Below are 25132 nucleotides of genomic sequence, written 5' to 3'. Positions count from 1 at the left end.
CCTGCGTTCTAGACCCAAGGTCTTTGCTGATCATCTACTGGCTGTTAATTCAGCTACGGGGTGTCAAGAGGTCCGTTCCGGAAGTAGATCTTTTGACTGTCACTCAATGCGGAAGCGTCCCAACCTAGCTGTCGACCCCTGGCGGAAGTTCGTCACATCGCAGTTGTTTCTGCACAGCGGATGTGTGTCGCCGCTTAGGTGACGCTGGGAAGTACTTGCAGCCTCCGCCGCTGCCTTCTGGTTGAAGCACTATGGAGGGAGAGAGGAAGAACAACAACAAACGGTGGTATTTTACTCGAGAACAGCTTGAAAATAGCCCATCCCGTCGTTCTGGCCTGGACTCTGATAGAGAACTTTCTTATCGCCAGCAAGCGGCCAATCTGCTCCAGATCATGGGGCAGCGTCTTAACGTGTATCCTTTTGGACTAGGCCTTCGGCCTTAGAGTGGGTCCCGCCATGCTCCGGCATCCAGGCCTCAGTACCTGTCAGGCACGGAAGGGGGAAGAGGGTGGACAGAGGCTGGATGTCTAGGTTGGAGAGCCCACAATTGGGCAGGTTGAAATTCAGTGTTCGCGCTGGGTAGCTAGGCGGAGTTAATTTCCCGCTTTCTCACGCGTGCCGCCGACCTTGCTGGGAATTCGTATCCTTCCCGGCTTTGTGTTTTAATCAATCCTTTGTGGTCTCTCTTCAGCTATTCTGACTTCCTACTCTGACGGCTTTGAGATTTTCCTTTTCCGCTATACCTGGGTGTCTGGGAGGTTTGACTGTTTTGATGGCTGCCTCCCAAACAGGGTGTAAAGAAAGTTTTGAAAAGTTCAAAACCCGAAGGTCTTTGTAGGGTGTCCTGGAACTAATGTCTCCAACGGCTTAGGTTTAAATTCCGATCCACTCATTTACTAGCTGTTTAAATAGCCTATCGATTTCTTGGTTTACTTCTCTGTAAAATGGGTTGATAACTTGGATTTGCTTCAGAATAATGCTCGTGTTTTGTGGAATTTTTAAGGAAGAAATGATGTCGGTTTAGATTTGTAGGAGTGTATACCTAAAATCTGATGTTTTTAAAAATCATTTGAAAAATATTGGGTTCTTCTTAAGTTACGTAAGTGCTAATGTGTATTTGCTTTCATTCTCAAAGTTGAAGTAATTTTAGTGTTTTTTTCCCACTTGTTTTTGTTTGTTAGGAAATAAACTGTTTGTGTCAGAGAAAACTAATACAGGTTCCTTCTAGTCTGTGCATATGAGAAATTATTGTTAGGTTGCAGCCTCTGTGAAATACTGTGATGCTGGCCGTAATGTTTGTGCCTTAAGATGATGCTTCAGTTTGAAAGAGGTGTTCTCCTTTATTATTGCAGATAACCAATTTACATCCCAAGCGTCCAGTCAGTAATGAGTTGTCTTTTTCTTTGAAATTTTGTTTCAGCGCATTCTTAAAACTTTTTGTATCCATTTTGTTTTTAAGGTTGTTCCCAGCAGGGTACTGCATTATCTCTGTCTACCCAACATTGCTTTCTGAGGTTTTTAGAAGAAATGCATTTTAAAATATTTCCCTTCAGTGAATGATTATCAAACGATTCCAGTGTTTCTACCATGTGAGAAGGCTTCTTGGCAGAGACCAGAGGAACTGAAATGTAGCTTAGAAGTTGAGATACTGGAGAAGTATCCAGGGGCCAGATCTAGGAGGGCCTTGTAAATCACATGAAAGAAATATTGAGCTAATGGGTCACTTTTGCAGTAGGCAAGTGACGGAAGGGTTTAGATCATAAATAGTTTTGTTTATGTCTCATTTTGGTCCAGACTTCCTGAGAAACTCATTTGTTAATTCATTTTGTTTAAGACAGTGTTCAGTATCAATTGGCCATTAGTAATTTGATGCAAGAAAACAGATCTGCTCTTTAATTTGGAGAGGTAAGTGTAAGATTTTTAAGTGGTCTCTTTGGAAGGTGATAAAGGTTGTATTGTAGGGAATTGCTGCCTGCCTGTTTTTGGGCCTTAACTTGAACACTTCAGCTCACAACTGACCATCAACACTGCTATAGTATATATGCATCGATTCTACATGATTCAGTCCTTTACACAGTTTCATCGAAATGCAAGTATAATTTTTAATATGGTATTGTCCTTTTGTGAATGATTTCAAATGTTTGACTTATTCATAGAGTGTGAATTGTGATCTCTTTTATGCTATGGGGAGAGAATCTGTGAAGCAAGATATTGTTCCGGTAATGTAAGGTATTGGTAGAATGGGTGTTGGAGGAACTGTACAGGCAGTCCTTTGAATTTGTGAATTAAATATTCCTGAATTCTGCTGAGTATCCAGTCAGATTGGATCCCTCCTTCCTCTAGCCATTCCATACCTCTGATTGCAAGAAGCAAACCTTTATTAAGGGAGAAGTCAGCATTTTAGCACTAAATATAAACTATCTGATAGAGCCAGAATGAAAGGTTGTGGGTGAAGAGAGAAATTTGAAGAGGAATTACATAATGCATAGTTGTCTTGCAAGTTCTGAAAATATTTTACAGTAAGAAGTATATATATATATATATTATGATATAGATTTGGAATCTGGGAGAAAGAAATCTCGTCAGTGTGTCCACCCTATACATGTGTTAATAATACTTCCCCTTACTTTTACCTTTTAAGCTAAATCTTCCTTCCTATATATATTAAGCTTAGCCAAGATAGACACTCATTTTTCTGAGTGTCCTCCAAATTACCTTCAGGTAACTTGTTGAGTGGATATATGATTGGTAATTATCCAATACAGAGATAATCTTTTGGTTGACCTTTTCCAAAATCCAGTGATACATTTAATTTGTAATTGTTTATCCCCCCTAGGAATCTATTTTAGATGTATTTTGGAATTAGATAAAAAGTATCACCCTTTTAATAAGTTAATTCTAAGGGTTTGGTTGTGATGAATCCGAATTCCAATTTGAATGGACTTAATGAATTGTTATAACACTGATATATTTATGTCCTGTTAAGCCCCAAGGCATTTATTTTCTTAGACAAAAAAATTTTTAAGTGACGCAAACACTTAATTGGCATGTTCTAGAATTCACAAATACATAATGGGTTCTCCATTTATAAATATGTTTCAAGTATAGTATTTTAAAAGTAATAAACTTTATTATTTTAGAACCATTTTAGGTTAACAGAAAAATTGCACAGGAAGTACAGAAAGCTCCTATATATACTTCCCACGTGCAGTTTCTTCTACTAACATCTTCCCATAGTTTGGGACAGTTGTTGCAGTTGATGAACCAATATTGATACTTTAGTAACTAAAGTCTATAGTTTACATTAGGGTTCACTCTGTGTTATACAGTTCTTTGGATTTTGACAAATGCTCATGAGAATTATGTATAAATATACAGAATAGCTTCACTGCCCTAAAAGTTTCTAGTATTCCACCTATTAATCCTGTTCACCCTCCCCCAGCTTGTGCCACCACTGATGTTTTTACTGTCTTCTGTAGTTTTGCCTTTTCTAGAATGTCATATAGTTGGAATCATGCAATATTGTAGCCTTTTCATACTGAAACTTAGCAATATGCATTTAAGGTCCCTCCGTGTCTTTTTGTGCTTGAAAGTTCATTTATTTTTATTACTAGATAGTGTTCCATTGTGTGGATGTGCCACAGTTTGTTTATACATTCACCTATTAGAGGTCATTTTGGTTACTTTCAATTTTTGGTAATAATGAATAAAGCTATAATAAATATTTATGTGCAGGTTTTTCTTGGACATAATGGTTTCAACTCCTACGCTTTTTTTAAACCCCCACGCTATTTTTTTTTGCATGGGCAGGCAAGAATTCTGCCTACTGAACCACAGTTGTACCATCCAAATGAGTTTTCTATTTTTTTTTTTTGGCAGGGGGTGCATGGTCTGGGAATTGAATCTGGGTCTCCTGTGTGAAAGGCGAGCATTCTATCACTGAACCAACTGTGCGCCCTCTCCCATGCATTTTTAATGTTATTTTTTCTTATTACAAAGGTATTCCATATCAGTTCCTAATTTCAAGTGATCACATAGTATTTCTTTGTGTAGTTCCATAACTTATTTTAAATGTTTTTTATTTTTGGTATGCTGTGTGGTGGGGTCACACTTCATTCTTTTTCCGTGTGTGTATCCTGTTACTGCAGCACCATTTGTTGAGTTTTTGGTTTTGGTTTGTTTGTTTTGCTTGTTTGTTTTGTTTTGGGGATGTACATGGGCCAGGAATTGAACCTGGGCCTCCCACATGGCAGGTGAGAATTCTGTTACTGAACCCCCCCTTACACCTCCTCCATAATTTATTTTAAAAGGTCCCTATTGGTTGATACTTAGGTTGGTTTTGCTAGTTATTATTGTAAATAATATTACGTGGGATTTCTTGCACATATATAGTGACTTATCTGAATATTATAAATATTATGATATATATTCAAAAAATTTTGTCAGTTTACCCTATGAAAGATTATAGCACTATACATTGTCACCAGCAGTGTAAGAGAGTCCTTTTCTCTATTCTCTCACCACTGTCAAATATCTTTATTTCAAAAAATATTTATTGAGTTCTCACTATTTGTGAAGTGTTAGGGTTATGGTGGTAATTACTTTCTTATTTTACATTTTTTCACTTAGTGAAGTTGAGCTTCTTATTCCCTATTGGTCATTGTTCTTATGAAATTGAAGAATTGACTGAAAATTGGTTGATCAAAGATGCTTTTTTGCCACTTGTTATTGTTCTGATTTCTTGTTTATATGAGCTCTTTATGTATTTAGAGATGCATATCAGGTGGTATGAATTTCTCATTTTGTTGTTTCTCTTCATTTATAGTGTTTTGGGGCCCAGAGTACATTCCTTTGTTGTTGTTGTTGTTATAACATACATACAATAAAGCCTACAAAATCTGAAGCGAACAACTAGAATAATTTTTGAATTATTAAAAGTGTGTAACCTCTACTCAGTACTCTGGAAGATAGAGCCCTTGCCTTTTGATTGAAAGACTCTTGAATGTACTTATTTTTTACATGGGCAGGCACCGGGAATTGAACCTGTGTCTCTAGCATGGCTGGTGAGAACTCTGCCTGCTGCACCATCCTGGCGGGCCCAGAGATATCTTTTTCTCTTTTTGCATAGGCAGGCACTGGGACGCGAACCCGGGTCTCCGGCAGGGCAGGCAAGAACTCTGCCACTGTGCCACCATTGCCTGCCCTGAAATAGACTCTTTAGTGGACATAGTTCTGGCATTGCTTGCTTTTCTTTTCCCTATTTCATTCAGTAAGGATTTATTCAATCACAAATACATATTGATCATACTCTTCTGGTCATGGGAGTTAAAGTCATGAATAAAAAAAGTCCCTACCCTCCCAGAGATTAAATTCTGGTCATACCAAGTTAGACATAAACCAATCAGTTCAATGGTAGACATACTGCACGTATAGTGACACCGGGCATCCAAATGGAGATGAGTTGCCGGCGGGTGGGAATCTGTGCCTGGATCTTAGATGGAAAGTTAGGAATTAGCTGTACACTCGGGAGCTAATCAATATAGAGGTGATATTTAAAGGTATGATTTTTTTAATACAATTTAAGTCGCATTTTTAGATTTCTTTTTAAAAATATTTTTATTGAGAAATCTTTACACATATATAGTCCATTCATAGAATGCAGTCAGTGGCTCACAATATCATCACATGGTTGTGTCTTTATCACCATGATCATTTTTAGAACATTTGCATCACTCCAGAAAAAGAAATAAAAAGAAAAAACAATAAGTCATTCATGTATCCCATATCCCTTACTTTTCCCTTTCATTGACCATTAGTATTTCAATCTACCCAATTTTTTTACCCCTTATTCCCCCCATTATTTATCTATTTATTTTTCCTCACTTCTTTTTTTTTTTCACTTGTCTGCTCATACACCGGATAAAAGGAGCATCAGACGCAAGGTTTTCACTATCACACAATCACATTGTAAAAGCTATATAGTTATACAGTCTTCAGGAATCAAGGCTACAGGAACTCAGCTTAACAATTTCAGGTACTTCCCTCTAGCCACTCCAATGCACCGTAAACTAAAAAGGGATATCTTATAATGCCTAAGAATAACCTCCAGGATAACCTCTTGACTCTGTTTAAAATCTCTTAACCTCTGAAACTTCATTTGGTCTCATTTCTCTCTTCCCCTTTTGGGAAAGTCAAGAAGACTTTCTCAATCCCATAAAGTCTGGCATTGCTTTTACTTTCTTTTTAAAAAGATTCAGTTTTATTTACTGAATTTCTATGTGCACTGTCTTAAATGTTTTCAAGTAGGGGTGTATACAAGTAGTAGTGATGTTTGTGCATGTATGTGGTGCTGAGATGCCTAGCACATTTGACTCGGTGTAATTTACTCTCATTAGTTGATTCTTAAGAGGCCAACCTTAATGGTTAAGAGTATGGGCTCTGGAGTCGTACATGTCTGAATTTGGAGCCTTGCTGCACTGTTCTTAGGCTTTGGTCCTCTGGTCTCTCATCTCTATAAAGTCAATAATACCTACCTCATAGAGTAGTTGATAGGATTTAAATGAATGAATTAATTAACCAAGTGCTTGTAGATAGCATACAGCCAATAAATATTATTTGGCATTATTATTTTTATTTTAAAATGGAGAAATTTTTTCATTTTTAACTGGTATATGAATTCCTCATAGAGAGAAACTTTGCCTTTGATGGGAAAATGCTTTTGATAAGCCATCTTGGCAAGTGAATCCATGAGGGACATTGAGTATATGGTTGATTGCACAAAAATTACACTGAAATTTATTTGTTGCAGTGTTTGACTTAATGAGATTTTATTTTGCCTTTGTTTGCATACCGTGTTTTGGTTTGGTCCTTTCAAATACATTTTTAGCTTCTTGAAGGCAAGATTGTAGGCTTAAAACCTTAGTGTTGTTTTTGACGCATTCATTTAGTTATAAAATCCAGTTAATTCTTCCCCTATAAATTTATATTTTCATTATAAAATTAAACGACAGGATGTAAAGAAGAAAATGAAAATTTTCTTATAAGTCCACTTTAAATTGTTTTAAGATATATTACTTTTTTGAGTATCTAAAATGTCAGTGAGACAAGATATCCAGAGATAATCCTGTTAGCATTTTAGAGTATATCCTATTATAGTTTTATTCTCTGCCTGCAAATATATACATGCATATTTAGTAAAGCCTTGTTTGTTTCCATAGTGATGTTTGTATTTCTTTTTTCCTTTATTTCTACTGCCAATGCCTACATCAGACTTACTTTCCTTATGCCTGGATTAAAAAAAATTTCTTTTTTAAAAAGTTAATTTTTAATATATCCCATCCTTTCTTCCTTCTACCTAATTAATCTTCTTAAACATTTCTTAAACTTTGCCTATTTTCTAAAATCTTTGGTGTACTCTTAAAAATCTTCAGTGTTCCACATCCCATTATCTATATCATTAACTACTCAGTTTAGTGTTCAAAGCATGGTGCCTCACACCTGAATCTCATCCCCCATACCTTTGTTCATGTCCAGTTTCCTCTGGCCCTGCTTTGCTAATCCTTAAGGCTTAAGAATATATATGTAGCATTTTCAAATACAAACTCCAAATACAGCTGAAACAAATGTGAAGGAAGAACATTGTTGCTGTGAATTGAACTTAATTTTTGGCACAAAATCTATGCTAGAATAGTATGGGAACAGCAGGGATACAAATAAGTATTAGAATGCTTGTTGGTTCGATTGAGTAAAGTGATGTTTAAATTTTGTAATATTATTTATTGTATTTATTTCCTCCTAGTAAATTCTAGCTCTGGCCACTGATATCTTTGTCTAATTGTAATTATTCTTGTTAAGATTCAAGAAGAGTTCCACTTTCTGGGGTTTCCCACATTACCAGGCTACATTTATGTCATATTACTCTAATCTTTTATATTGTTTAGTGTCTATTGCTTAATTGTATATGAGCTTGAATTGGTTTTTGTCTCCTTATTGTCTTCTATGAATAACCTCTTGAATTTATAACTATGCTTTATATATCTTTTTAGATTTGTGATAAATTTTTATATGTAATCGAGATACAATTCACCCTTTTAAATTGTACAATTCAACGGCTTTTAGTATATTTACAAAGTTGTACAACCATCACCATTATCTTAATTACAGAACATTTTCATCACTCCAGAAAGAACTCCATGCTTATTAATAGTCACTGCTTTTCTCTCCCAACCCCCCAGTCCCTGGCAACCACTGATCTACTTTTTATTTCTATGGATTTTCCTATTCTGGACATTTCACTTGTAATTCTTTTTTTTAAAACATAGGGATTTGCTACAAACTCCATAAAGAATCTCATTTTAAAGAGAAAACTGTCTGCTTAACATCTAGTAGCTTCTTGTATAGATGGTTTTAATGAGCAATAGTTTATTGAAGGATTGGTTCTCAGAAGTGGATATGGATTAATGGTAGAAAGGAGAGGGGAAGACATTTTAAATAGGTGAAAAAGCATAAATAAGAAGTTGAGGAAAGCAAAGAATTTGATTTGTTTGAGACTTAGCTCTTTTTAGATCTACCTTGATCTAGAAATAAATGGTAAATATAATAAATGGTAAATATGATATATTTTATTTTTTCTCCATCCAGTCTGTGGCTCCAGCAGCCTTGTTTCTGGCAGCTAAAGTAGAGGAACAGCCAAAAAAATTGGAACACGTCATCAAAGTAGCACATGCTTGTCTCCATCCACAGGAATCGTTTCCTGATACTAGAAGTGAGGTAGGGGGTTAATTACACATTTATTTTTATTTACTTATTTTGATTATAATTTAATTTGGTGGCCTTAATTTACTGAAGCCTGAATGGGGACTCTTAAAAGAGCATTTCAGTGTTTGTTTGTTCTTGATAAAAAAGTCATAAATTTTATGGTTAAAAGTTTGTGTTTATTGTATTAAAATTGGAAAATGCAGGAAAACAAAGAAGAAAATATATTATCAGCAGTGAACCACTATTTTTAGCTTCTTTTCTATGAATAGATATGCATGTTTTGTATGTTTTTTCACTTACGGTTTCTCAAATATTTTCCATCTTATTTTCTGCCTTTTAAAAATGTCTAGATAGTATTTCATCATCATGTATATATATATATTTTCACCACTATAAATATCATTATGAAGAACATTCTTGTATGTAAACTTTTGTTTTGGATCCTTAAAAAAAAATGAATCATGTCACTAGTTTTTTTTTTTTTTTTAGCTTTTTAAGAAGTTACCAAAAGTTAAATATACTCATAAAAGAACCAAAATATTAAGAAATGTTTAAAATAAAAATTAAAGTTCATCTCCCCTCCTGCTACTCCTAGACGGATACTGCAGATTATGATTTGATATGTATTCTTAGCAGACCTTTTCCTATGCATGTACACATAACTTTTTGTTTCCCTCCTTCTTTCCTTCCTTGATTTTCTTAAAGAAGGAAAACTCTTTCCTGGCTTTAGAAGCCAGTAATTGGAGAGATGAGTTGTGAAAAATTGAGAGAGGTCAGACGTTTGTAAATGCTTGGATAAACATTTCTGTTATTAGATTATTTCAGTCTCTTGCAATGGATGTATATGACCTTTATCAGATAGATAAATGGAATTGTGTCTTTTCTTCTAATCATATTGGAGAAAGATTTTTGGGGGTTTTATTTTTGTTTTCCCTACTGGTTCCCCCTAATAAAGTGAACTATGTGTTTTGACTAATTGACTATCAGTATGTTGATTTCCTTTATTTTCTTTTTGGACTGCACCCATAGCTCTTGTTGAAAAGATTGATTGCTCTGGGCTTTAACTAGGTCTGAGACTAGTAAATGCAATTGGTCCATAGAATTGAGTTAGAAGAAATAAAACAACAACAACAAAAATCCCCTTTTTTGTAATTGCCTTTTTTTCCTTTCTCCAAAATGTATTTAGGTAGTTTCTCACCTAAGTCTCTAGTCCTAATGAGATGATTAGGAGAAGATACTTTCTCCATTATGGGAAACAGAGCTGGCATTGATAAGACTTACTCAAGATCATAAAGTTAATGGAAATTTAAGAACCCCAAAGTAGGGGATCTTAACTCCTGACTAATGCTGTTTAATAGGAACATAATGGGAACCACATATAATTAAATTTTTTTTTAACATTTAAACCGCATTGAAAATCTTCATTTAAAAAAACAGGTGAAATTAGTTTTAATAATATATTTGTTTAACCCAGTCTAGCTAAAATGCTGTTTCAGCTGTAATCAATATTATAAAGCTATTAATGAGGTATTTTACTTTTTTGAACTAAATCTTCAAAATCAAGTGGGGTGTGTGTATTTACATTTATTGTACATCTTGACTAAGCTACACTCCAAGTGCTTAATTAGTCAAATGTGGCTAGTGGCTCAAGTATTGTCCAGCACAGATCTGAAAGAATTTTGGGGAGGGGAGCTTTCTTTTTCCTTTGAACTCTTCTATTAAATTTTAGAAATCTAGCATTACCTAAAATGGGAAGGTTTAACAGGAGTCAGGTGTTTGACAGACCAATTAAATGCCTCCAGAACTGCTGGAACGCTCTGCAAGTGTATGTTAATAATATTTGTTGGAAAAAAAAATATTTTTAATTTTCTGATATCTAAATTTCATGAAAAGTTTTTTAACTTTTTTTTGTTGTATAATATATATATACACAAAGCTAAGAAAGAAAAGCAATAGTTTTAAAGCACTCTCCAACAAGTAGTTACAGGACAGATCCTGGAGTTTGTCATGGGCCACCATATCATCATCTCAGATTTTTCCTTCTAGCTGCTCCAGAACATTGGAAGCTAGAAGGAATTAATATTTTTTATCAACATAATTGACTTTTTTTTTCTTTTTTGTGAAAAATAACATATATACAAAAACAATAAATTTCAAAGCACAGCAACAATGAGTTGTAGGACAGATTTCAGAGTTTGGTATGGGTTACAATTCCACAATTTTCGGTTTTTACTTCTAGTTGGTCTAAGATACTAGAGATTAAAAGAAATGTCAATATAATGATACAGCAATCATACTCATTTGTTAAACCCTATCTTCTCTGTATGACTACATTTTTGAGACTAAATTAGCAGTCTAAAAATGAACAAATCTTTGGTTCTTGTATTGTAGCCATAAATGAATAGTGTGTTATCTCTCACCCACTACCCTAGGTTTGTTTTGTTTTGTTTTGAGGGAGAATCTGTACTGAATGGGTTAAGGATTGTATTTCATTTTCTACTTTACCTCTTAATCCCAGCCTTGCCTTTTGTTATTTTGGTTTCCCTTGGACGCTGTTAGAGAATTGTTTAGCTTTTATGGGGAGTAAAAAATTTTATGCTTTTTTGGGGAGTAATTTCTGTCTTCTTACCTGTAGGCTTATCTCCAACAAGTTCAAGATCTGGTGATATTAGAAAGCATAATTCTGCAGACTTTAGGTAAGTTTATTTTTCTTCAAAATTAAAAAAATATGTATATGTATATAATGATATGATTTGACAATTTGTAAAATAGTAAACAGAAAGAAATTTCCTTTGGGATGGTTTCTGCAAAGTGGCCATTTGTTTCTGCACTATAGAGGCTTTAGAACTCAGGGTTTTAATCCAGACCTATACCACAGATAGAGTTCAGGTACAGCTGACCTTTGAAATTGAGGCATTTTTTTCCATTCTAGTGTGCATGATTTTTTTAAGGTTTTAACCTTAACACCTTTTAAAGATTTTTAACATTCTGATAAATAATGATAGAAGCTAAAGAATTTTTTCCTTCCATGGATTTTTATGGTCTATTTTTAAAACTAATAATCTGTGCGTAGAAATACAGAGTACAGATGGAGGAACTCAAGCTGTAGCTGTTGGATGGGCAATTCCAAGCTATTCTGATACCTATTTTTATTATCAGCAGAAAGATTGCCTTGAAGAGCTTAGCAGATATTGAAAATAAATAATTTGTTTTGAACTTCTGTTTTTCTCTTCTCTAGATAAGGGAGGGGTTTTTATGAGTTGTGTTGGAAAATTATTGGTATACCTATGTTTTATTACACATCTGTTTTATTGTACATGTATAAACACAAGGTGAGTTCTTCAAACTATCTCTAAAGTTAATTTCTGTGTACTTGAAAAATAAATTATCTCCAAGAATATCATATTCAGGAGCCAAAAATATATTTCATATGGAATAAATTTTTATTATTATTATTATTATAATTGGAAACCAGTATATCTAATTTAGAGCAACCAGTTATCCTTATAGAATAATTTATATCATCTAACTTTCTCAATAGAATTTATTTATATCTCAAGAAAACTTATTCGAAGATAATTTTTATAAACACACTCATCCTCTACTAAGTAATTTTACTAAATACGTCTTGAAGTTGGATAAAATGATCATAATTTGTTGCAACTGAGATGAAAAAAAAAACTGAGGTAAGAGAGGAATAGGTTTTAAAATGTTTTGTTTTTCCCAAGATTAAAGTTTGTAAGATAGTCATCACTGTGAGTGACTGCTTCTTCCTATCTTATATTAGATTCTGTTCAGTTCTTTTGTTTCTCAAAAAGTGTTTTGTTTTAAGAGATTATTTGTTCCTGAGGGTCTTGAGACTTTATTAAGTTTTTTTTATCTTAGGGGGACTTTTTGCTCAAAAAATAAAGCAGTTGTAGAGATAATACATCTTGAGAATAACATGCTGCCTACTTTGTATGACTCTCTTAGTCTCTGGATAGCAGTTTTGGGAGAGGGAAATAAGAGATTTTTAATAATGACACAGATAAATAGGTATGAAATGTCTTGAGTATTTTTAGCTTTTTAACTTGTTCGTTTTTTTTTTTAAGGCTTCGAACTAACAATTGATCACCCACATACACATGTGGTAAAGTGTACTCAACTTGTTCGAGGTAAGGAATCTCAACTAGAGGAGCTGTCTTAAATTGCTTTATTATTTAGGGACTATGATTTGCATAGCAACATAACCCAGTTGCTTTTGACAAAAAGTAAATTAAAAACCTGCCTTGCTTAATCCAAATGAGGGTTCTTTCCATTGAGTTTTTTTAATAAATGTTTTTAAATGGTCTCCTATTAAAGAGAGTTAGCCTTTTGAACATATTTGTCAAAGCTGGGGGCAGATTTTGAAAAGTCACCAAGTCATAAGTATATAACAATAATTTTCAGGATATATTGTGGGTGGCTGACTTTTTTTGATCCTAGAGTGGTAGTCCTAGAAGCTTTTCTTTTAAAGGCCACCCAGAGGATCATCTAGAATTTTATTTGACTCTCTTTCCAATAAAGGAATGTTGGATAGTCCTGACAATACTTTGACAGGACTTTTCTTTTTTCTAATCTAATCTAATTTTAGTAGCTGTAATCGATTTTGAAACCTACTTCTGTTTGTGTTTAAATAGTAACATTAAGAACATCTGGACACCATTGTACATTTACGTGTCTTTTATAGTTTTGTAGAACAAACTGATGGTTGGTTCTCTTTTACCTTTCACTAATGTGTTTCATGTGAAAATTCCCAAAGTTTTCCCCAAGTCCTTCTTTATATTTGAAAACATTGAATAGAGATTGCATATGCTAAGATTGGCATATGCTAATATTGAAAAGACCAAGTTCATAAGGAAGATAAATATTTTAAAGGAGGAATGTGGTTTTACATTGTAATATATTAATAATTTATGCATTATTTGATGATTTGGGAATATATCATAAGCTACTCGATTAAAAACTTAAAATTTTTTCAGGGAAAGTCACTTTTCTTAAATATGTCAAGTCCTTCTGGATTCTAATCTTGCCTCCCAATTAGTTCATTCTCTAGCTCAGTATTTCTTAGGGTTTCTCCTGCATCAGACTCTTGGTTGCTTGTTAAAAATGCTTGCATCCCTCTCTAACATACTGAATCAAACTCTTAGCGAGGATTCTTAGGGATTGCATTTGAACAAGTATTCCATATAACAGGCATGCAAAATAAAACTTGAGTCCCTAGGTCTGGAAGCAGTCTAATTATTAATGTAATAATTAAAAATTGTTCATCTGTTTCTTTTGGTAGAATGTAAATATCAGGTAGAATGAAAAATCAGGGATCTATTTGCCTCATGTACCACTGTATTCTCAATACCTTGCAAATGTTAAGTGCTTAACACATATTTGTTGAGAATGAATGAGACTAATACTCTTTTCTCCCCTCCCCCCCTTTTTTTCTTTTAGCAAGCAAGGACTTAGCACAGACATCCTACTACATGGCAACCAACAGGTTTATATTTAATTTTTTCCCCTCTATTTTTGTGATAAGACTTTTCTTTGGTTGGAATTAACAGCTTTTGAAGGCATATGGAAAGATGTAAGGTCTGGCCCTTATAAACTTGGCCTCAAAGACCTAGGCATGGAGATGATTTTTGATACCATGTGTTATAGTCAGTTCTCTTATAAATGTTAACTTTTCTTTAATTTGCCGAGGTGATATAATTATTTAGTACTGATTCTTTAGAGACCATGCCCAGTTCTGCATTTGTAATTTACTTTAAAATATCCAAGAGCACAGTCCTGAAAATTCACTTAAACTTAGGGCTCATTGACAGTGACTAGAAATTGAATTTGGAGGAATCTGCAATAATTATGACATTTTAAAAAGATTGTTTTTTCTTCCCCTGCCCTCATACATACAGGTACTTTTATGTGTAAAGAGTTGAAATATTTTTTCTCCCCCCCCTACTTTCTTGAATACATTATTAACATATAACATGTAGTACCTAATGTTTTGACTGTTTTCATCGCTAATCTATTGATTGTTCCTGAAGAACATTGATAGCCTCCTAAAGACCGTCAGGGCTAAGAAGTTTGTTTCATAGCCTGATGGGGAAACTTTTGAAATAAACCATTAGTCAAGCATATTTTCACTTGAGAGAGTGATTACTGTTTTATTATTTTAAATAGAGCTGAGCTATGATTGGCAAGAATCAAGATTATTTTTAGATGATTTCTTTAAATTCTGAGTTCTCGGGATAATAGACTTTTGTTTTAAAAAAAGTGGAATACTTTTTAAACACCTCAATTACCAATTACTTGCTGAGTATATATACCCAAGCTTTTTTTTTCTTTTCCTTTTTTTCTTTTGGTCCCTGGTTAGTGTATGTATTGAATGATACAAAGTCTAGTCAAGAAATATTTGGAAATGTTGTTACCTGAGCAGGTGGGTTAATAGAAGAACGTTATATTGAGTGCTGGATCAGAGCACTAGATATTTCTTGCCCTTTTTGCTCTCCAGTGTTTTTTAAACTTTTTATTTTTAAAAAACTTTTTTTAAATAATGGAGAGTTTTAGCTTTGGGTTCAGAATTGAGAACTCATGACGCTCTCTGTTTCCTTCCCTCTGATGTCAGCCTGCATTTGACCACATTTAGCCTGCAGTACACGCCTCCTGTGGTGGCCTGTGTCTGCATTCATCTGGCTTGCAAGTGGTCCAACTGGGAGATCCCAGTCTCAACTGACGGGAAGCACTGGTGGGAGTATGTTGACGCCACTGTGACCTTGGAACTTTTAGATGGTAAGTTTTAGAGTAAGGGACCTTGAAAAGCACTTGCTCTTGAACTCTCACATATATGGCCAAAGGTGACTTGATTCATATGGAAATAGTGAGTTAGTTGAGGTTATTCTTGTTTCATTACTCTGCTTCTCTCAGTCTTTCTTCAATGTTTTATTTTGTTTGTAGAACTGACACATGAATTTCTGCAGATTCTGGAGAAAACTCCTAGCAGGCTCAAATGCATTCGGAATTGGAGGGTAAGTATTGATTGCTGTCAGCTTGTGGAATAAAACCAGTTTCTTCTTTTGATTGCACTGCTGAATATACTGGAATCAGACATATAGCCTAGGTTTGGAATTTCCCCTTTTGTGGTAATACAGTAATCATGATTTCAACTTCATAGCTTGAAGAAGCCAGTGGGTGTATGCGATAGCAATATTTTCTTTGTGTTGTGCAACTCTTGTGACATGGTCATTTGATTACCACCATTGGCTGAGTATTTTCTGTGTGAAGACTGTTAGGGAAAGAAAGTGGCTTCTCTGAGTCATTGGCTTCTGCTAGAGACAAGATAGAGAATTTCAAGGTTAGAGCTGATATAATTTTGTCTTTGATATTACCTACCTTTCTTGGTGGGGGGAGGGGTGCATGGGCTATGAAATAACCTGTTCTCCTACATGGTAGGCGAACATTCTACCACTTAACCACCCATGCACCCTGATATTACCTACTTTTTAAAATGGGTTTTCAGGGTGGGCCATGCTGGCTCAGCAGGCAGAGTTCTTGCCTGCCATGCTGGAGACCTGGAATCATTTCCCAGTGCTTGCCCATGCAAAAAAAATAAATAAATAAAAATAAATAAATAAATAAAATGAGTTTTTAGAATTTTGTTTCATATACATTGCAGTCTAAAGTTGTTTTTCAAAGTCTTATGAATAATGGAATTACTACTTTTTCCAGTGTCAGAAGTTTGTTTTTTTTAGTCTTTTTTAAAATACAAAAAAACACCAAACGCAAACATTCTTAACTTTTGATCGTTCTGTTCTACATATATAATCAGTAATTCACAATATCATCACATAGTTGCATATTCATCATCATGATCATTTCTTGGAACATTTGCATCTATTCAGAAAAAGAAATAAAAAGACAATAGAAAAAAATTCATATATACCATACCCCTTATCCTTCCCCTTCATTGATCACTAGCATTTCAATCTAAATTTATTTTAACATTTGTTCACCTATTTTTATTCCATATGTTTTACTCGTCTGTCGACAAGGTAGATATAAGGAACATCAGACACAAGGTTTTCACAGTCACACAGTCACATTGTGAAAGCTATATCATTATACAATCATCTTCAAGAAACATGGCTACTGGAGCACGGCTCTACATTTTCAGGCAATTCCCTCCAGCCTCTCCTTTACATCTTGACTAAGAAGGTGATATCTATTTAATGCATAAGAATAACCTCCAGGATAACCTCTCGACTCTGTTTGGAATCTCTCAGCCATTGACACTTTATTTTGTCTCATTTTACTCTTCCCCCTTTTGGTCAAGAAGGCTTTTCTCAATTCCTTGATGCTGAGTCTCAGCTTATTCTAGGGTTTTTCTCAATCCTTTGATGCTGAGTCTCAGCTCACTCTAGGATTTCTGTCCCACGTTGCCAGGAAGGTCCACACCCCTGGGAGTCATGTCCCACGTAGACAGGGGGAGGGTGGTGAGTTTGCTTGTTGTGTTGGCTGGAGAGAGAGGCCACATCTGAGCAACAAAAAAAGTTCTCTTCGGGGTGACTGTTAGGCCTAGTTTTAAGTAGGCTGGACCTATCCTTTTGTTTCATATGAACAACCCCCAAGATTGGGGTCTCAGCCTATAGCTTTGGTTGTCCACACTGTTTGTGAGACTATCAAGAATTCAACTTGGGGAAGTTGAATTTTCCCCCTTTCTCACCATTTTTTTTGCAAATACTTTTTTATTCACTGTTCAAATCACTCTGGGATTTATTGGGGCATCACTCTGGACAAACCAACAAAATCTCATGTCCTACTCAAGGTTCCATGTACTTATGGTGTTCAATTAAGCTGTCTACATAAGTTGTATTAGGAAATGCACTAGTCAAAATATAAATTTTGTACCAAATAAACATTTTTTGCTTTAGTCTCATACATAAGTTAAAATTTTAAAATATTAATTACCATCTATTTTCAGCACCCTGCAGTTATGACATTCCTTTGTTCTTCCTCATGCAAAAACATTTTAAAAATTTGTATATTTAGTCACTATCATTATACACTCTAGGCTTTCCTAGATTATACCATCTCAATCTTTGTCATCTATCTTTCCTTTTGGTTTCATTTGTGCCCCTAGCCTTCCTCGCTCTATCATTCTGTTTTTAAAAACTTTCCCCTTCGTTTCCTATAAATCCATATTCACAGGTTTGATTTCGTTCTACTGAGTTGAGTGAGTTGCAGAAAATGGGTTGCTTCTTCGACATCTAGGCTTGGAAGGAGGCTTGATAGCATTTAGTGCAACTTCTATTTTTGGATAAAACCTCACCATAATTCCTAGCATTTGCATATGGGGTAACTGCAGTTGTAAGGAGTCATAAGAAAACATGTGTTCCTGAATGATTATTATATAAGCATACTTTTTTTGTTGTTGTTGCCTTGTTATATTCGCACAGATTGCTGTGACTCTTGTTGAATGTATTTTTATTATTTTATTTTTTAATGTAATTTTATTAAGATATATTCATATATTATACAGTCCAAAGTATACCTTCAGTGGCTTCCAGTACCATCACGTAGTTCTGTAATCAACACCTTAATCAATTTTAAAACATTTTCATTACTCCAAAAATAATAATAAGATAAAATTAGAATATAAAGAAAAAACCAAAATACCCTATACCCCTTGTCCTCCACTATTTTTGACCCCTGGTATTGTGTGTGGTACATTTGTTAAATATTAAGATATTACTATTATATAGTTCATAGTTTACAATAGGGATATTTTCTCCCAAATACCCCTCTATTATTAACTCCTTGTAATAGTGTCATTTATTTGTTCTAGTTCATAAAAGAACTTTTTTATATTTGTATTATTAGTCACAGTCATCCACCAGAAGATTCACTGTGTTCTACATTCTCGTGTTTTCACCTCTGTCTTTCCTTCTGGTGACATACATGACTCTAAATACTTGTTTCAACCACATTCACTCACAGTTCAACACTTTCACTTAAACTCACTATAATGTGCTACCATCACCTCTATCCATTTTCAAACGTTTAAGTTCAAACTAGTTAAACATTTAAAAATCTTACTTTTCCTGATGGTAATAGTTATTGGATCTCATGTTAGCTTAGTCTCCTCCTTCTGGCTTATATTACCTGAAGTGAAGATATTTCATTTGCTTAATTCTAGGCATGCCAGGCTGCTAGGAAAACAAAAGCAGATGACCCAGGAGCGGATGAAAACACTTCAGAGCAAACAATCCTCAATATGATTTCCCAGAGCTCTTCAGACACAACCATTGCAGGTTTAATGAGCATGTCAACTACTTCTACCACAAGTGCAGTGCCTTCCATTCCAGCCACTGAAGAGTCATCCAGCAACTTAAGCAATGTGGAGATGTTGCAGGGTGAGCGTTGGCTGTCCTCCCAACCTCCTTTTAAACTAGAACCTCCTCAGGGCCATCGGACTAGTGAGAATTTAGCACTTATGGGAGTTGATCATTCCTTGCAACAGGATGGCTCAAATGCATTTATTTCCCAGAAACAGAGTAGTAAGAGTGTGCCATCAGCTAAAGTGTCACTGAAAGAATACCGTGCAAAGCACGCAGAAGAGTTGGCTGCCCAGAAGAGGCAACTTGAGAACATGGAGGCCAATGTGAAGTCACAGTATGCATATGCTGCCCAAAATCTGTTGTCTCACCATGATAGCCATTCTTCTGTCATTCTGAAAATGCCTATAGAAGGTTCAGAAAACCCTGAGCGGCCCTTTATGGAAAAGGCTGACAAAACAGCACTCAAAATGCGAATTCCAGTAGCAGGTGGAGATAAAGCAGCCTCTTCAAAACCGGAAGAGATAAAAATGCGCATTAAAGTTCACGCTGCAGCAGACAAGCACAGTTCTGCAGATGACAGTGTCACAAAGAGCCGAGAGCACAAAGAAAAGCACAAGACTCATCCATCAAATCATCATCATCATCACAATCACCACTCACACAAGCACTCGCACTCACAGATTCCAGCTGGCACTGGGAACAAACGTCCAGGTGATCCAAAACATAGTAGCCAGACAAGCACCTTAGCACATAAAACCTTTAACTTGTCTAGTTCTTTCTCCTCTTCCAATTCTGCTCGTAAAAGGCCCCCCCCTGAAGAGACTGGGGGAGCAGTTTTTGATCATCCAGCCAAGATTGCCAAGAGTACTAAATCTTCTTCCATAAATTTTTCCTTTCCTCCACTTCCTACAATGGCCCAGTTGCCTGGGCATAGCTCAGACACAAGTGGACTTCCTTTCACACAGCCCAGCTGTAAAACTCGAGTTCCTCATATGAAACTGGATAAAGGCCCCACTGGACCCAATGGCCACAACACAACCCAGGCAATAGACTATCAAGATACTGTGAATATGCTTCACTCTTTGCTCAGTGCCCAGGGTGTTCAGCCCACTCAGCCCCCTGCATTTGAATTTGTTCATTCTTATGGTGAATATGTGAATCCACGGGCTGGTGGAATCTCCAGATCTGGCAATACAGACAAACCACGGCCACCGCCTCTACCATCAGAACCTCCTCCACCACTCCCACCCCTTCCTAAGTAAAAGAGAAAAAGAAGAGGAGAAAAGAACTTCTTTAAAAAAACCCTTTTTTTTTTATTTTAAAAACTACTGATTCTGGATTAAGAAAATTGCTTCCATTATGAAATATATCATCTTTCTTAAACTAGGGAAGAAATTGATAATGAGAAGTAGGAGGGTGGTGGAGGGCCTTGGTTATTATATCTTACTGCCTCAGAAATCTAACTATTTTATTACAGTTTTTACTGATATTAGGAAGGTGGGACTCTGTTGAAGCTGTGAAGGATTAAGAACACTTTCTCTATTCTTGGCCTTTCCACCTCCTAATTAGGTTGATCGGAGTTGATATCTTCCATCTTCTTGCCAGAACTGAAATATGGAGGTTGTTTTATCAAACAATTGTAGATCCTTAGGGGTTTAATATGTCAGAAGAGAGGAAGTATTTAAACGTCAAAAACTTTTAAAAGACTTTTTAAAAATAATTTAAAGAAAGTAAGTTATCTGTTTAGTTTTTTTATATAATCGGGGAGGGGATAGGGATTTTGCTGTTTGTATGAGATACATAGCAATGACATTGGGGTGGGGGGGACGGGATTGGAGGGTGGGAGTGTGTGCTGGGGGTGGGAGGGTAGGCTTTTGGTCAAGAGTTCTGTGATAGGCTCAGGCCACTTGAAGTGTTGACACCTTTAAGTATGTATGTAAGTGTGGGTATGTGTGTTTTTTAAGTGTGTGTGTTTAAAAATCATGTTTTACCTTCCCCTCCTTGTCCCTCACTGTTTTTATTTCCCAGTGGTCTACTAGAGAGAATATGGTGTCACCTTGAGCACATATAGGAAGGAAGAGGCATGCATTTGACATGATAATATTTTTCCTTTTCTTTATATTATAACTGAGTGGCAGTCCTTTAAATTCTAGTTTGGGCAAGTATAGCTATGGCCTGATTCTTGACTCCGTTATAAAACTTCCTTTTCAACCCGTTTTTGCTTTGATGCAGAACAAAGGTGGGTTGAGGAAGAGGGGTTGTAGGGTAATGCCAGCTTCTGTCCCACGGAATTGGGTGTGTCTCTTGTTTGTTGGGCTTTGGGAAATTGTTCAAGTCAGAGTAGTCTCAGGGTTTCTGAAGGAAATGGGGATGTACTATATATCCTGTCTATGAAAGCCCAGACTATATGTGAGAATGTTTCTGGGAGAAACCATGGAGCTAAAGGATACTGAAAACAATAAAATTGTGATTGGAAAGTTTTAGGACATTGTATTTTAAAAATACATTATGAATGTAACTTGCTTTTGTATCTGTATATCTGAAGGAAAACAGCTGCATTCTATATTTTTTTACGGGCCTATGTGACTTCAGAGATTGGAGCTTATGAATTGAACAGTACTGGTGCCATGAGGTGAGCCAGCCTAGCCCACAGGTACTGGCTTTACCTTATAGATAGAGGTTCTTGAAGAGGCTTCTAAGGGTCCTTTAAAAAACGGGTCTTGATAAAGGGGCTTGGTTGTACCACATTTTAGGAGTGAACATTTTAATGAGGAAAGAAATCTTTCAAGGTGCTAGAAAGAATTCTTAGACAAGCTCTCTAACTGCAAATACCACCCAGCCTCAAATCATTAGATTAAAATTCTTTGGTCTTCATGGCATTTTTGGCTCTGAAGCAAATTTGAATTCTGTCTTGTTTGTAACGCAGCATTCTTCATGCCAAATATTCTTTAGGCAGAAGTTGAATTCTTTTAATTAGAAGTCATAGGGGACAGGAGTTATACTTGTGCTGCTGCTGCTTGCCAGAAACTGGTTGGGAAGAGAAAGTGAGGCAGTTGAATTGATGATGCACTGGCTTAAGAAATTTGTAGAATAAACCTTAATTGAAGGTACATAGAATGAAAAGACTCAATTCACAGTTGGAATTAGTGTCCTGCATCTCTGAGTATTTGAACTGTCTACAGTGCCTGCCATTGCTATATAAAATTAGGAGCTCTTTGCCGGCCTATAAACCAGTAATACTTTTTGACTTGAATGTCACTTCACTTTCTTGATATTTCTCTGTTGTGCTAGATAATTGGTAGATGTGAGGTTGTGTTTTCTAAATTTAGGTTGTTTGTTTAGATTTTGTTTGGTGGAGTCTGCTTCCTTTCTTGACCTTCCCAAAGGAAATATGCCATTTAGTTTGTACTTGTATCTTTGTGGAATTGATGATCACTGAATTGATTGTGTAAATGATTTTTTTCTAGCTTTCACATATTTTCCAATCACATGCACTCCCTCACCATAGAGACAGGCGCTTATCCACATGGCATCATAGCATTCTTCAGAGCAATCTAGTTAAGTTCCTTAGAACTTTGTCAAGAGTGGACCAGGAAAAAAAGTGCTTGCTAGGCCTTAGAGTTGCTTTATTTTGTGTAATCTGGTCTTTGCACTAGTAGATCATCAGTGATATACGTCAATTTAGAGACCTTTCCGTATTAAAAACCTCCTAATATTGTCTTAGGATACCTACAATGTCTGCTTTTAGATCTTTGCACACGTTGTGACCCTCCTGCTGTGATCTGCATGAAGCTGCTGTGTTGTGTTTAAGTTAGCAGATACGCCTGCCATATCACTGAAAGTCTATAAACTTAATAAGGCTTCTGAAGGATTTGTGGTTTCTAAATTCTGTGTATCTTCCCTGTCCTCACACTTTCAAAGGGTGAGAAATGAGGTTTATGTCCCCAAAATTAATAAACATGGATTTTTTTCCTCCCTTTAATCTAGACTATCAAGGATAAGTGATGGTAGTTAGCAGGCCTGGAGCCTCAAGTTCTGTAAATCTCATTCCTAAAACTTCGCTAGAATCTCATGTTGGCAAAAATATATACCTGTGGATTGTCCTTAGGATCACATACCTGTGTGGCTGTTAAATGCACTCTAGTAAAGCATTAATCTACATCTAAATTAATCTTCTGAAGTACCAGTCATGTTTTTTGGGTGTAGAAAATACTTAGGTTTTAGTTTAGTCTTCCCACTCATCTGTCAGTGTTTCTGTATCTGAGAACCTCAGCTTCCTCCTCCTCCTTTTTTTTTTTAATTGATAGTGTTTTCATTGAACATTTTCATAGTTCTGTATTACTGGCTTTGCCAGTTTTGCTAGAAATTGTTTTTGTCTCCAGTTGGAAACAGCAATGGATTAGGATATAACATAAATATCATGGTGACATCAGTGCTGAATTTCCTTAAGCCTCTGCTACCTAATTCCCCATATTGAAAACACATACCTGCATACCTTGCTTCTAGACAAAGGCAATTAGAGGGATTTTATCTCAGTATGGTTGGCCTTTAAACATATGTGTTCCCATATTTGGGAACTGATTCATTAAAAAAAATTTTTTTCTTTTGCTGATCAATTATCTTGATACTAATGCTAGATAAAGGGAGATTTTAGAACATCTTGAAATTGGAATACAAATATTCTTTTGGATTGAAAGAATTTAAGCAGTCTATGCAACCCATCAGATGGTGAGAAATAAGCCCTCTGCAGTCCCAGTAAGCTTTCAGTGACATTGATACCTCCCCATATCTTCTGTTTTGCTGCTTTTTAACACCCAGCTTTTAACAGAGTGTTTGCCTCTGATTGTTTAGAAAGTGTTCATGGTGTACCACACCGTCAGATTTTATTTAGTCTTTTTATCCCTCTGTGGATGTGAGTTTGAAATAGGCATGGAACTGTAATCCTACCTGTGATCTGGAATGAGATTTATTTTTTAAGTGGGAGAGCCCTCCCTTTTAATGTTTCTGAAGTTTTTAATATGATTTTAGCATTGTGATAGGGAGGGAAAGTAAAAGAATGTTTACTAAAAGCAATGTGTGCTCTTCCCCCTTATGAATGAATATCTGTGGTTGAATGAAAAGAAGGGAAAAATTCTTGAGTTTTGTGTTGCCATGTTAGACATGGAGAGGGATGCTTGACAGCATACTAGTTGAAGCTAGAGCAAGTGTGTCTCCATCTGGTAATCAGGAACTCTCCTTGGAAGCTGAAGAACTAATTAGTGCTTAGGTTGTTACAAAGTAGAAGTGCTGGCTGGTTGAAGCACCCAAAGAAAAGAATGCAGCAGCCTAATTTAGTGTTAACATAGGTTTCTGGATTTGAAACTGACCTTTTCCCCACTCTACTCCACATACTGAAAACTGTCCGTTTTCTTATCAGACCAAAGAGCAAAAAAAGGAAAAAAGAATAAAACCCTTTACCAATCTATGGCACTCAGGTACAATTTTGTGGTGAGATTTTTGTGTTTTCTTTGTATTGCTCTTAAGAGAGTCTTTTCTCAGCATATTGTTCTGCCATTGCCTCTGTTCTTCTTGGGGTTCCTCAGTTCTGATACTACCCCTGGGATGTCTACTACTATTAGATGAGTGAGAGTATATAAGTGACCATTACAGTAAGGGCTCTTTGTAAAAAAAAATTCAAAAAAGTTTTTAAAAATTTAAAGGATGTTGTATACATTTTATAGTCTGGCTATCAGTTTGATATCTTGCTGTCAAGTATGTTTCTCAATCTGTATTTATCCATCCCATCAATAAATGGTAATGATAAAACTCTCATCTGATTGTTGTTTATGTGTACTGAACCTTCAAATTAGTCCTTAGTATTTAACTGTTATTTTATTGATATGATTATAAGTGTGCTTCAATTTTGGAACTACTGTGTCCTTACTGTGCAAGATCCTGTGGGAATTGAGGCCATTAAAAAGACCTAAGATTTGGTCATCACAATGAACTGGTATTATAAAGTCTGGTATAGTCAGAGGGAAAACCTGTCATTC

At 35.6% G+C, this 25132-nt stretch overlaps 1 protein-coding gene across 3 annotated transcripts; it reads left to right on the top strand.

Annotated features, from left to right (window-relative positions):
- On the top strand, positions 1-24911 carry CCNT1 (cyclin T1). Of its 3 annotated transcripts, XM_077170745.1 has the most exons (9): positions 1-412; positions 2008-2089; positions 8641-8769; positions 11393-11453; positions 12849-12911; positions 14221-14266; positions 15392-15555; positions 15721-15791; positions 18959-24911. In XM_077170745.1, the coding sequence occupies exons 1-9, from the start codon at positions 252-254 to the stop codon at positions 20360-20362; spliced, it is 2181 nt and encodes a 726-aa protein (XP_077026860.1). In that variant the 5' UTR covers positions 1-251; the 3' UTR covers positions 20363-24911. The 3 variants fall into 3 exon arrangements, 2 of the variants coding, with proteins under 2 accessions (XP_077026860.1, XP_077026861.1); XR_013179687.1 differs by lacking the exon at positions 15392-15555 and having other exon boundaries at positions 13-412; positions 18959-19072; XM_077170746.1 differs by lacking the exons at positions 1-412; positions 2008-2089; positions 8641-8769; positions 11393-11453 and adding an exon at positions 11464-12443.
- The last annotated feature ends 221 nt before the right edge of the window (positions 24912-25132 follow it).

This window comes from Tamandua tetradactyla, chromosome 7 (genome assembly GCF_023851605.1).
Source record: "Tamandua tetradactyla isolate mTamTet1 chromosome 7, mTamTet1.pri, whole genome shotgun sequence".
Lineage (NCBI taxonomy): Eukaryota > Metazoa > Chordata > Mammalia > Pilosa > Myrmecophagidae > Tamandua > Tamandua tetradactyla.
Note: the sequence above shows the minus strand (reverse complement) of the source record. Positions and strands in the feature narration are given on the sequence as shown.

Bases quoted from the DNA above. Each gene is read 5' to 3' on its own strand.
- CCNT1 (XM_077170745.1), top strand. From the start codon at position 252: ATGGAGGGAGAGAGGAAGAACAACAACAAACGGTGGTATTTTACTCGA. The intron at 413-2,007 runs GTATCCTTTTGG...TGAACACTTCAG, and splicing joins ATGGGGCAGCGTCTTAACGT to CTCACAACTGACCATCAACA. The intron at 8,770-11,392 runs GTAGGGGGTTAA...TCTTACCTGTAG, and splicing joins TTCCTGATACTAGAAGTGAG to GCTTATCTCCAACAAGTTCA.